General features: G+C 40.8%; 1 protein-coding gene across 1 annotated transcript; it reads right to left on the reverse strand.

Annotated features, from left to right (window-relative positions):
* Positions 1-319: 319 nt before the first annotated feature.
* On the reverse strand, positions 320-12,329 carry dnajc25 (DnaJ (Hsp40) homolog, subfamily C, member 25). Its single transcript, XM_078395050.1, has 4 exons — positions 11,996-12,329; positions 6,576-6,728; positions 4,054-4,524; positions 320-3,297 (listed from the first exon to the last, which is right to left on the reverse strand). The coding sequence occupies exons 1-4, from the start codon at positions 12,299-12,301 to the stop codon at positions 3,175-3,177; spliced, it is 1,053 nt and encodes a 350-aa protein (XP_078251176.1). The 5' UTR covers positions 12,302-12,329; the 3' UTR covers positions 320-3,174.
* Positions 12,330-13,004: the final 675 nt, after the last annotated feature.

Below are 13,004 nucleotides of genomic sequence, written 5' to 3' on the forward strand. Positions count from 1 at the left end.
GGTTAGTTAGCCGGTGTAAATTGTCCAGGTGTGTGGGTGAGGGATAGAATCTGGGGGAGTAAATGAATGCTTGATGTGGGCTAGTTGAGCTAGATCTGTGCTGTATCTCTGTGACTCCAATAGCACCATACAGAGTAGCAGCATAGAAGATGTAATGTTTATTTTGAAAATTTAATTTTAAAAAGGTCAGAAATGCAATTTTAAAGTATTATCTACTGGGAAATTCAGATAACATTGCAAAAATCGAGTTAAATTTATTCACAATTTCACATTCAAATATTGTACTCTAAGTTCAAAGTTCTTTATTATTCACCAGAAAAAATAACTTTGAATAGTGTGGTCATTTAATAATTTAACAAATATCAATCATGACATTTTCCTACTTCATTGTTTTATATAATACATTTTGGCAGTAATTTGGTCATTAAAAATTAGAAAAAGTTAATTACATTCAGGAAATATTTAAAAGGGGGAAGAGAGATTGATCCAAATTTGAACTAATTCTTAGACGAACATCCAAAACCCGATTAACAATGTAAACACATGCTTACATCATAAAAAGAAATCAGCAAAGGAATGCCATCATTAACTTCAACAATAAACAAATGGCACTTCTTGAAGGTTTTTCCAAACAGTGTACGGTTTGCAGCCTCAGACTTGGATATGCTATTCTTATTAGTTTCGTTTTCCTCCTCAGCCTAAGGCATTGATGCCTTGCAGTGTGGTTAGTATGATCTTGAATTAATGTAGCACTTGCCTCATGTCACAAAATGCTTGAGAAAATATTTTGTCAGTGCAGTTGTAGATGACATGTTTACAGCAAGCTTCCATATACAGCAACGTGACAATGACCAGATAATGATTTGAAAGATAAATAGTGGCCTGGCATTCAAAGTTGGTTGCTCATTTGACGTGCTCTTCTCTAATCTTTGGCAATAGACAAAACTAAACCCTAATTAAGAAAGCTCCAAAGACAGAGTACTGAACCTGTACTTTTTTCATCCAAATCACACTGCAGCATTAAAGTTACTAATTATTTCTTTAAACAAAAGATATTCAGTGAAGTCCAGTATTCCCATTTTTATAGGATCTGGAAGCAACCCCTATGACCAACCCTTTGGTCATCTCTTGGTGATTTGGTATCCAGTTTTGTAACAGGGCAATCTATTTGATTAAAAGCATTACATCAGTATGAGCTTTTATTCTCAAATCTCAGACTTGAGGTAGGGAATCACTCAAATTATCTTCTAGTATGAAACTATTGTTGGGACATTAAAAAAAATAATCCATGCAATGTATTATGTCTATAATATAAACTTATTTTTGAGGCAGTTTTTGAAAGAAAAGGTAATTTTTAGTAGTTGATATTTGCCAGCAAAACAAAAAATGCATGTGGCCAACATAACACAACTGCCCACTTATTGATAAAATATTTTCAACATAATTGGTGAAAGAGAAGCCTGTCAGTTTTCAGTAGTGATGTTACTATTAAGTGGCAAGTACCATTAGTCACTTAAAGGGTAGATACATTTATAAAGAATAAAATTGCGATGACATGATAAACAGATTGAGCACTTGGTGACACATTGACTTATTAATCATGCTTTATATTATTTGAATGCAAATTTTATTCAAAATAAAGCTTCGGAATAGAAAAAGGTAGGATTAATTATCTCTAAAATTGCAAAAAAAAATTAAACTTTTATTTTTTGCATATTAAATTAATTAAAAATACCTTGTAAGATTTTGACATCTTGTTTTCCAAATCTGTAATGACCGAAAATAGAGAAATGAAAAATCTCATGTTTTGCCATGTTATTGGGCTTAGAATAGATGTTCCAAGTTGAATGTTGTAACTGAAAATCTATTTTAATGTAGTGTAATGCCAATCGGTACATCAAGGGAAAATCCTAAACCAAATATTAGTTGCAATACATTGAAATAATCCACCGATTGCATTATTTAAGAATATTCGCATAATGTAACATTTTCTAGAAAACTAGTCTGTGACTAATTTTTCCAGATCCATCACAGCAAGACTGCATTCAGAGGTATTAGATACATACAGCACAGCAAGAACCAAGTCCTACCTTTATAAAGAAAATAAGTCAGCTGTGAATGGGGCAATCTATATTTTTACAGTGAAAACCAAAATATTTTGGCTTGCAGCTTCATACTAAAGCACAATTATAATATTCATTCAATAAGAAATTTTGCTAAATGTATTAAAGTTTCAGAGTATGATGCACATCAAAAGCCAAATGAAGATGTACTTCAAAATACTCCAACAGGTAGGAAGAGACATTAAGTACATAGCAAAACAGTAATTTTAATAGCTGTATATCAAACAGTAGCAATTGCATTCTAAAAATATCTAATTCAGAGGAAACTATTATTGAATCACATTGTAAATCGTATCAAGCTTGTTCCCAAGCTAAGATAACTTATATAACTCCATCAAATGCAGCAAACTCTTGTCAAATGAAATGTTGAAAAACAGTACGATCTGTTGATTTTGCAAATAACACAAAAATAATTGCATCCAAATGTGAAAATAAGCAATAAATACAATTAATATAAACTGTATCCAGCAACAGTTTACAAGCCAAGTGCATGCAATTGAGCAGCTGAAAATTTAATATACAATTTTAGTTCTAACTTGCAGGCACCCCAAGACGTCTGAGTCAGTTAGAAACATCATGTAAAATTCCATCCAGAAAGCTAATTAACCATTAAATGTTTAAATCTTACATTGATTTTTTTCAATATCAAGACATGTTTAATTTATAACTACAAATTCTACAATGTCCAAGGATCAATGAATGACTTAACTAAGTCTTGACAATTTTCATCTTGCCTATATATTAATATATCTATATGTAAATAAGAAACCAGTATTTATTTTGTAAAAAACTGCTCATTCCCCTACCAGTTTAAAAATATAATTTGAGCAGTAATAGTGTATTGAGCCTCTTCATTAAATATCAGTGCACATTTCCACTAATATTTCAGAACAAACCTCTTTTTTGAAAGAGCCCAAGTTGTATTAGGACTGCAAATCCATTGCATAAACTGAGTCCTGAGCTATTAGATTAAAGATATTCAATACTGTTATCAAAATAGACTTTTTTTGTAGAAAAGTACACTATAAACAGCGAGGAGAGACAGAGGTATTTAGTCGTCTATGAAGGTTAACCTCCCTGGACCTTCATTTTTCATCCACCGACGATATCGTTTCCATCGTGGATCTAAGGCTACTTTCTTTTTAAGTTCTTCCTCTTGTTCCAGCTTATAAACCTAAAATTAAATCATCACAGGCATGATTAAAACCTCATGTATGCTGGTTCCTCTCGGCATATCAAGTTAGTCACGTAAATGAGTCAGATTAAGATCGAGAAAGTCTATTGGCTTGAGTTATATGATCACAAATAACGGTTGGTTGTGGAGTAAAACATTTAGTCCCTCACTCGCATACAATCCAATGAATCATGCTTGAAATGCCAGCACATGGGCCGCATCATACTGTAACCCAATCACTTAGAACAGGAGTAGGCTAATATCTCTAGTCTATCCTGATCACGGCTGATCTACATCCCTGCTGCAGGCAGCATCTGTAACTATTTGGGACAAATTACATGGATATAATTGTCACATGCTGACTAAAACTCAATACCGAAGTCAATTAGTTAACAAAGCCGATAAGAAAAATTGGCTATCATGATGAATTATTGTAGGAAAGCCATGCATTAAACTCTTTTCCTGAAGACAAAATGTAAATCAGTGAATTTTAACAACAAATTATTATAAAATGGCTCATTCCAATACCAATCACAAGGAGGAATTCAAAGTCTTTTAAATTATAAAAATCATTATCTTAATATTTTTCCCAATGCCCTTTGCCTTTTTTGTTTGTATACAATATATATGGAATACTGAAAATATTTAAAACTACATTTTCATTGCAGTATTACCACAATTATAAGATCTCAATTTTAATTTTGCAATTTGTTCACATAATTCATTGTGATTTAGACTGCAATAGGCAATGCTTACCTCAAAGTTCTCTTTTAACCACAGTTTCCTCTCAAGAAACGTCTCTTTTTGATGATCTTCAAGACTATCAAACTGGCCTTGTGACATACTCATGTTTCTTCGGATAACATACAACTTCTCTTCTTCTCCATATTCTTCTCTGAGAATGTGAAAGTGATAGATCCACCTACAGTACCAGATGATGTACCTACACATGTGATAAGGAGCCAAAACAATTTGGAACAGAAGTATATCATATAACCTTGGCTTTTGATAACCTCCTTTAATATCAATGTTGTTTTTGATAATGTTTTTTATGATTTCCTCCTCCTCCTCTTTGATTTCTTCTTTAGTGCGTCTGTTTTTTCCTTTCTCTTTAGTTTTATTAAGTAGACCTTGCTGCTTAGCAATTTCTGCTGCCTGGATTCTATACTTTGGCACTGTGGTGAGATAATTAATGGCTTCTGTGTAACTGCTCCACCAGCTGTAGTACTGCAATAAAAACAGAAATTCAACATATTTGCAACAGCATAATGCAGAGAAATAACAGAAGCTGAACAGAACAAAGCCAGTCGTGCAATATTTTACAAACGCAAGTCTCAAGACAATGTTCAGTACCAAATCATTACACCCAACACCAAAATTCTGCAAAACAATTTTTAGCCAAAAAATCTTTTTGTTTGCATTATATTGTATTTGTAATCTTCCATTAATTGCATGAGCTTTACTCAATCTGGAAGTGAAAGGACATTGATGTGACATGAGTATTTCATGTGCTCTGTGTCTGTCTGTGACTAAAACTCTCATCTTGTATGTATATTTGTTTGTTCCCAAAATACAGCCAAAACGGTACACGATATCGCAACAATTTTAGGCCCACCTTACTCACCATTGTCCTGCAGTGTGCAGTCGCAAGTTTCGCTCAAATTGTTGTTATTGACATTTTAAACTTTAATAAATCCCTTTTCCACTTGCAGCGGCCGTCAGCCGCGCCTGCGCAGTAATACCTCTGTGTTCAACGTCACACTGGGAGGTCAAAGAAGATGACCACCGGATCCACGCGTGCGCAGTTGGGGGAGGTTTGCTGCTCGGAGGGGGCGGGACCCATCCGAGTGGCGGCCAATGAGGGGGGGGGGAGCTCTCCTGATGCTGGCCGCCGCGATTGGCACCTAGGGCCAGGATGGCTCCCTCTCCCCTTTCCTCGGCCGTCCCCGGCCCCGGGGAGTTTTAAGGGGGATTGAGGGGGGATGGAGTGGGTGAGGGGAGGTTGAGGGGGAATGGAGTGGGTGAATGGGGGAGCGGGAGTGTGGGAGGGGAGGGTGCTAGACTAATGCAGGAGAGGTTTGAGGGAGTTTTAAGGGGGGTTGAGGGGGGATGGAATGGGTGAGGGGGGGACAAGGGGGGGTTGAAGTGGGTGAGTGGGGGGGAGGGGAAGGGGGAGGATGCTAGACCAATGCAGGAGAGGTTTGGACCCAACGGGTCCACAGCAGCTAGTGCCTTATAAAAGTGAACACTATGGGTTTGCAAACTATTTCTTTTGACCACCTTAATCTAATTGGAATCCAATGTCTCCGGATATATTTGAACAGTTATCATCATCACATTGCTACATCTCACCAGAAAGTAAATATTTGTGACAAACAACGTGTGACATTACCATTAGACTGGGAAGGTCATTTAGACCACTGGAACTGCGTCCAGAATGATAATTCCCAGTAACTTATCAATATTACATGTTGTCACAGAACAATCAACCCACATTCAATATCTCACAAAAAAAATAATCTTTTCAGTTGATTTGCTCGTTCATATCTTATTTATTGTGATTCATAATCTTCCCATAGCCTGTTCTTATAACACTACTGTGCCCCCAGTACTTTAACTTTATTTTTACTTTGCATTGCATTTGTTTTTAATGCAAAACCACTATGAGAAGATTAGTTAATCACAAATTATCCCATTTTCCTGATCATTATTCATAACCCTGCAAACACCTTTTGAAATGACCAAATCAGTGTCCAGGCGACACAGACCACAACAATTTGCCAATAATAACAATAAACAATTCCCATTTCATTCACAGGATTTTATTTTTGTCTTTTATCTACATTACCAACCATCCTCAGGCCAGTGGAATATATTTAATCACGATCCCCCTCATTTGAAGGTCTCTTTATATTACTCCTCAGTATCAAAAACAATTCCAGATTTTCTAGTCTCTTGAAACAAGAATCCAAAAATCAAATTTAAGCTAAACCACACTAATCAATTTAAATTTTCAACATTGATTGTATGTTTTAACTGTAAAATTTGAAATTAAAAAAGGGAGACATAGTTGAATGGAAACTAGATATCAGTTAGATTTTATTGAAAAATAAGTAATGATTCATTAAAACAGAAAAGCTCATTGGCCTGATGATGCCAGAAACTGGGCATACAAGTCAATTACACCTCGTACTCATGCACATGCTTAGATGGTGTAGTCTAATCTATCAAATATAGTACTGATTTAATATAAGAATGTATAATTACACATAGTTTACCTGAAAGAGTGAAATAGCACAGACTGTGACTATAATAACTATCCTGACGTCCACTTTGGGTGCCAGCCTTCTCTTGTAATAATGATAGTAGTGTCTGTAGAATTCATCAGGGTGATCAAGCATGTAATCATAATCCTTCCTGGCTTCATCATCCTACATGGGATAGAGTTGCAAAAATCAACAATTGCTTAAATTCATAATATAAGCTAGTAACTGCCTTCAAATGTCCGCAAATACTTTGATAAATTAGTTTATCGCTGACAATACCAAAACGCTTATTGCAAAGAGTAACAGAAACATAGGTATAGCAAGAAATTGATAAGCTGTGTTCCCATTTACAATCTTCATATTTAATGTTACTAATAATAAATAAAAGCACTTAGCAAAGGAGGAGAGCCACTGGAGGAACTCAGCTGGTCATTTGGACTGATGCTCATCCAGATGAGCATGGATCATCCAGGTCTCAGCCCGAAATGCTGACTGTTCATTTTCCCTCCAGTGATCATATCTGACATGCTGAGTTACTCCAGCAGCTATTTTTTAATGCTCCAGATTTCAGCATCTCCAGTCACTGTGCTTCCAAATGAAACTCAAGTTGGTGCACTATTGGCATTTTGCAAAGCAGCATCGCTTTTAATGAAATAAAGTCAAAGATAAATATTCTGTTGATTAAAGCAATGAATAAATTTGTTGAAGAAGGTCATTCTGTGATTCCCATTATTTTGAGACCGCTTTGGATATCATTGCAATGACAGGTCTTAAAAATTTACGCCTGAAATTGAAGTGCAATCTGTAGTTGCACATAAATTTGATGTACCTTATTGGATGAATTACTAATTAATATCTAACTGTCAGCATGATGAAGATCAGTGCTTTCTGTTGAAATCCTATCTCGACTCCCAATTAAAAGCTTCCAAGAATACAAGGTTCAAGAAAGCTGCAGGCTTCCCCCATATTTCACATTTTGGGTTATGATAACCATGTCCCTGCATATGATTTCATTCTTTCCACTCCATAGGAGGATCATTATATATTCAAAAATAAACTCGCATTTCATTTACTATTTATTTTCACATGTGAGGAACTGTGCTTTTTCGATATTATACACTTTGTTTAATGCAGGTCATTGAAGTTGATGATATAGTTGCAAGGATGGACGTAGTTTTCACCCCCATATTGTGTTTAGTTAGATGAGCCGTGCAGTTATTTTATGAAAGATGATTGTACCCTGATCTGTGGGGAAAACTGAGCTGCAGCTTCATTCAGATCAATCTGGGCTTATATTCATTCCCCTATAAGGGAGAAGTACACTGCGAAGATTCTGCCACCCTTATCAAGTAACATACAAGATGGCCATGTTCCAAAGTGAGCAGAAAGTGACAGCCTCATCTACCAATTACGTCTCAGCAATATCACCAAAACAGATTAATCCATCTTATTTTTGGGATCCAGGAATACAAGCTGTGTGTACATTTACTCACAATAATGACAAACTTTGAGAAGTATTGTATCCAAAGGATAATAATAGCACACATGGATATTGAAACACCAATATTAGAAAAGTCAATCTCTACAGGTAAGTCAGAGACAACTCTCTTGAACTTCCACAGGTGGACAGTAGACAGCATATTGACTGGTTGCATCCCAGCCTGGTTCAGCAACTTGATCGCCCAGGTGCAAAGAAGATTGCAAAAAGTGGTGAACACTGCCCAGTCCATGATGGGTTCTGACCTCCGCACCATTTAAGGGATTTACAGGAATTGCTACCTCAAAATGGCAGCCAGCATCAGAGACCCACACTGCCCTGGCCACGCTCTCATTTCACTCCTGCCATCAGGAAGAAGATATAGGAGCTTGAAAACAGTACCATGCAGGTTCAGGAACAGCTTGTTCCCTACAGTCATCAGGCTATTAAACATTATAACTTCCAAATAGGCTCTAAACTAGACTTGGGGGTAGACACAAAATGCTGGAGTAACTCAACGGGACAGGCAGTATCTCATTAGAGAAGGAATGGGTGAGGTTTCGAGTCGAGACCTTTCTTCAGACGCAGTGCTGCGGGAGAGTCAGAGCAAGGGCCTGCAGGTGCCGGCGCATCGCAGCCAGTGTAGAACGCAAGGCACAGAAGGAGAAACGTTGCGAAAAGCGGCAGATCCACTGTCGATACTTGTAATGCGTTGGGTCTGAACTGGGATGTCTGGAAGCTGAGTTGTAATCACCGAGGTAGAAGCGTGAAGAAGGGTGTCGACCCGAAACATCACCAATGCCTTCTCTCCACAGATGTTGCCTGTCCCGTTGAGTTACTCCAGCATTTTGTGTCCACCTTTGCTTTGAACCAGCATCTCCAGTTCCTTTCTACACACATAGACTTGGGGGGAGGGGGTGTGGCGGTGTGTGGGCGGTGTATGTACACTATATTAATATGTATATGGTGTGCACATATGATATGCATATGATATGCAGAAAGAACTGCAGATGCTGACTTAAATCACAGGTAGACACAAAATGCTGTCGTAACTCAGCGGGATGGGCAGCATCTCTGGAGAGAAGGAATGGGTGACGTTTCGGGTCGAGACCCTTCTTCAGACTGATGTCAGGGGAGTGGGCGGGACAGAGAGAATGTAGTCGGAGACAGTAAGACTGGTGGGAGAAAGGGAAAGCAAGGGCTACTTGAAGTTAGAGACGTCAATCTTCATACCGCTGGGGTGTAAGCTACCCAAGGGAAATATGAGGTGCTGTTCCTCCAATTTGCGCTGTGCCTCACTCTGACAATGAAGGAGGCCCACCTTACTCACCATTGTCCTGCGGTTCCAATGGTTGTTATATTTTAAAAGCTTTTCACTTTTTAGACTTTAAAAATAACGTTTTAAACTTTAATAAATCCCTTTTCCACATGCCCTGCCCGCCTCTGTTTCCATCATCACAATGGGAGAAGGTCCGCGCGTGCGCAGTTGGGAGGTCGGACGAGTGATCTCTCTCTCTCTCTCTCCCTCCCCAGACCATTCGGCCCGGGCCAGCACTGCCATTCAATATGATCATGGCCGATCATCCAAAATCAGTACCCCGTTCCTGCTTTCTCCCGATATCCCTTGATTCCGTTAGCCCTCAGAGCTATATGTAACTCTCTTGAAAACATCCAGTGAATTGGCCTTCACTGCCTTCTGTGGCAGAGAATTCCACAGGTTCACAACTCTCTGGGTGAAAATGTTTTCCCTCATTTCAGTCCTAAATGGCATACCCCTTATTGAATTGAATACATTTTATTAGCAGCATGTGAGGCTGGGAAAGCACATCTCGGCACCGCAGACCCTCAGCATAGGAGCAAGGCTGCTTACTCTCCCCTCTCCTTTACTATCTCTACACCAATGACTGCACCTCCACAGACTCCTCTGTCAAGCTCCTCAAGTTTGCGGATCACACAACCCTGATTGGACTGATCCAGGATGGGGAGGAATCTGCCAACAGACGGGAAGTGACACAGCTGGCGTCCTGGTGCCATCGCAACAACCTGGAGCTCAATGCTCTTAAGACAGTGGAACTGATTGTAGACTTTCGAAGAGCTCCCCCTCCCCTCCCCCAACTCACTCGCCATCAACAACACCACAGTCACATCTGTGGAGTCATTTAAGTTCCTTGGAACCATCATCTCCAGGGACCTTAAATGGGGGGCCACCATCGACTCAACAGTCAAAAAGGCCCAACAGAGGATGCACTTCCTGCAGCAACTGAGGAAACACAATCTGCCACAGACAATGATGGTCCAATTCTATACTGCTATCATTGAGTCCATCCTCACCTTCTCCATCATGGTCTGGTTTGGCTCAGCCACCAAGTACGACATCTGGAGGCTGCAATGGATGGTTCGCTCAGCTGAGAAGGTTGTTGGCTGCAACCTTCCCCCCATTGACGGACTGTACACTGCAAGGGCCAGGATGCGAGCGGGCAAGATCATCTCTGACCCCTCTCACCCTGGCCACAAAATCTTTGAAGCACTTCCCTCTGGAAGGCGACTCCGGACTGTCAAAGCAGCCACAGCTAGACATAAAAACAGCTTTTTTTCCACGAGTGGTAGTTCTACTCAATAACCAAAGTCTGTAGTCTCTTTTTTGCTCTGGTTTATTTTCACCCACATGTAATGTTGTATCCTTATTGTTTTGATGTGTTTACGCTTTATTCTTAATTGTTAACTGTATGTTTGTGTTGCCATTTATGAGCGGAGCACCAAGGCACATTCCTTGTATATGCACATACTTGGCCAACAAACTTATTCATTCATTCCCCAGGTATGTATACATATAAGAAATTTGCCATGGTGCTTCACTCGCAAGGATAAAAACATGATATACAGTAGACAAATAAAAATAAAACATTATAATTTAAACGTGTGAAAATAAAATACCAGATTAAAAGAGACAAAAATATTCTTAAACTGTGACCCCTGGTTCTGGACTCCCCCAATATTGGGAACATTTTGCTTGTATCTAGCCTGTAAAATCCCTTAAGAATTTTATATCTTTCTATAAGATCCTCTCTCATCCTTCTAAATTTCAGTGAATATAAGCCCAACCGATCCATTCTTTCATCATATGTCAGCCCTGCCATCCCAGGAATTCACCTGATGAACCCTCAATAGCAAGAATGTCCTTCCTCAAATTAGGAGACCAAAACTGTACACAATACTCCAGGTGTGGTCTCACCAAGGCCCTGTACAACTGCAGTAGGACCTCCTTACTCCTATACTCAAATCCTCTTACTGTGAAGATCAACATGCCATTTGCTTTCTTCACTGCCTACTGGCGTGACTGATGTACAAGGACACCCACGTCTCGTTGCACCTCCCCTTTTCCTAATCTGACACCATTCAGATAATAACCTGCCTTCTTGTTCTTGCCATCAAAGTGGATAACCTCACATTTATCCACATTATATTCCTTTTCTCCAGAGATGCTGTCTGACCTGCTGAGTTACTCCAGCTTTTTGTGTCTATCATCATCACCTTCCCCTCCTCCAAGACATTGCCACGTAGTGCTCAGACCCCACCACCGGCATTCACCATTCTCCTCTAACCTTGCTTGGATCAATCCCCGCCCCCCAAACACCCTCCCCCGCCGACCTGGGGTTCACATCACTCCCACCGTGCTCAGATACTGCAGCAGCCACCCACCCATCACCACCATCGCGTCTGCAACTGTAGTCAGTGCAGAGACTGGAGTCTGTGAAAAGGTTGGGGTAGGAAAGTTGGGAGTGGGAGAGAGATAACCAAGTCCCTCGTCTACCCTGTCTGATGAAGGGTCTCGACCCATTCCTTCTCTCCAGAGATGCTGCTTGCCCCGCTGAGTTACTCCAACATTTTGTGTCTATCCCTCTTCCATCCCACCACCTGTCTAATTGCCATCGCCACCACCCCATCTACTGCTGACCTTCAGTGTCTCGTAGGCGGTGACGACCAGCAGGAACTTGGCCTCAGGGTCCTCCTGGGCCTCGGTCGGCCGGTAGCGGTCGGGGTGGTAGCGCCGGGCCAGCTGCCGGTAGGCGCGGGCGATGTCGCCCTTGCCGGCCTCCCTGGGTACGCCCAGCACATCGTAGCAGGACACGGTGCCGCAGTAGAGGCCTTCGAGGAGACCGTGCGCCGAGCCCAGCAGGCAGCAGGACTGCAGGAGGAAGGAGAGGGCGCAGAGGCGCAGCAGCGGCCGCAGGAGCCCGGCCGCTGTCACCGTGGACACCATGTCAGCGTCTCTGGCCGGCGGCCGCCGCGCGCATGCGCCTGGGGCCGCCCTGGGCCCGCCCACGTGGGTGGGAGGACACGTCATCACGTCAAGCCCCCAGGCTTGGGTTGTCAGAGCGCATGCGTCGAAACCCACACCCGGAAGACAGAAAGATCAGTGAAAGGTGGTATAAGAAAATAACTGCAGATGCTGGTACAAATCGAAGGTATTTAGTCACAAAATGCTGCAGTAACTCAGCAGGTCAGGCAGCATCTCAGGAGAGAAGGAATGGGCGACGTTTCGGGTCGAGTCTGAAGAAGGCTCTCGACCCGAAACGTCGCCCATTCCTTCTCTCCTGAGATGCTGCCTGACCTGCTGAGTTACTCCAGCATTTTGTGAATAAATACCTTCGATCAGTGAAAGGTTACTTGGTCTTTCATGCCGCTTGGCCGACACCAAATGCTGGAGTAGCTCAGCGGGTCAGGCAGCATCTCTGGATGGAAGGAAAAGGTGAAATTTCTGGTCGAGAGACCCTCCTTCAGATTGAGAGTCAGGGGAGATGAGGAACTAGAGATATGAAGAGGTACAAAGAACAAAATATAGGCAAAAGGACAAATGTTAAACCAGCAATGATGATCAAAGGTGGAGACCACAATGGTCCATTATAAGAACAGTGGATATAGTAGATGAGGTTGGAGGTAGTGTAAGTGAACCTCTGCCTCAC

This window comes from Rhinoraja longicauda, chromosome 3, assembly GCF_053455715.1.
Source record: "Rhinoraja longicauda isolate Sanriku21f chromosome 3, sRhiLon1.1, whole genome shotgun sequence".
NCBI lineage: Eukaryota > Metazoa > Chordata > Chondrichthyes > Rajiformes > Arhynchobatidae > Rhinoraja > Rhinoraja longicauda.

What these genes read in the sequence shown, in the direction of transcription:
- dnajc25 (XM_078395050.1), bottom strand. Translation starts at nt 12,301, where the DNA reads ATGGTGTCCACGGTGACAGCGGCCGGGCTCCTGCGGCCGCTGCTGCGC. An exon ending in GTGCTATTTCACTCTTTCAG is followed by an intron (nt 4,525 to 6,575) that starts GTAAACTATGTG and finishes TTTTTATTGCAG; the next exon opens with TACTACAGCTGGTGGAGCAG. An exon ending in GGTTAAAAGAGAACTTTGAG is followed by an intron (nt 3,298 to 4,053) that starts GTAAGCATTGCC and finishes ATTTAATTTTAG; the next exon opens with GTTTATAAGCTGGAACAAGA.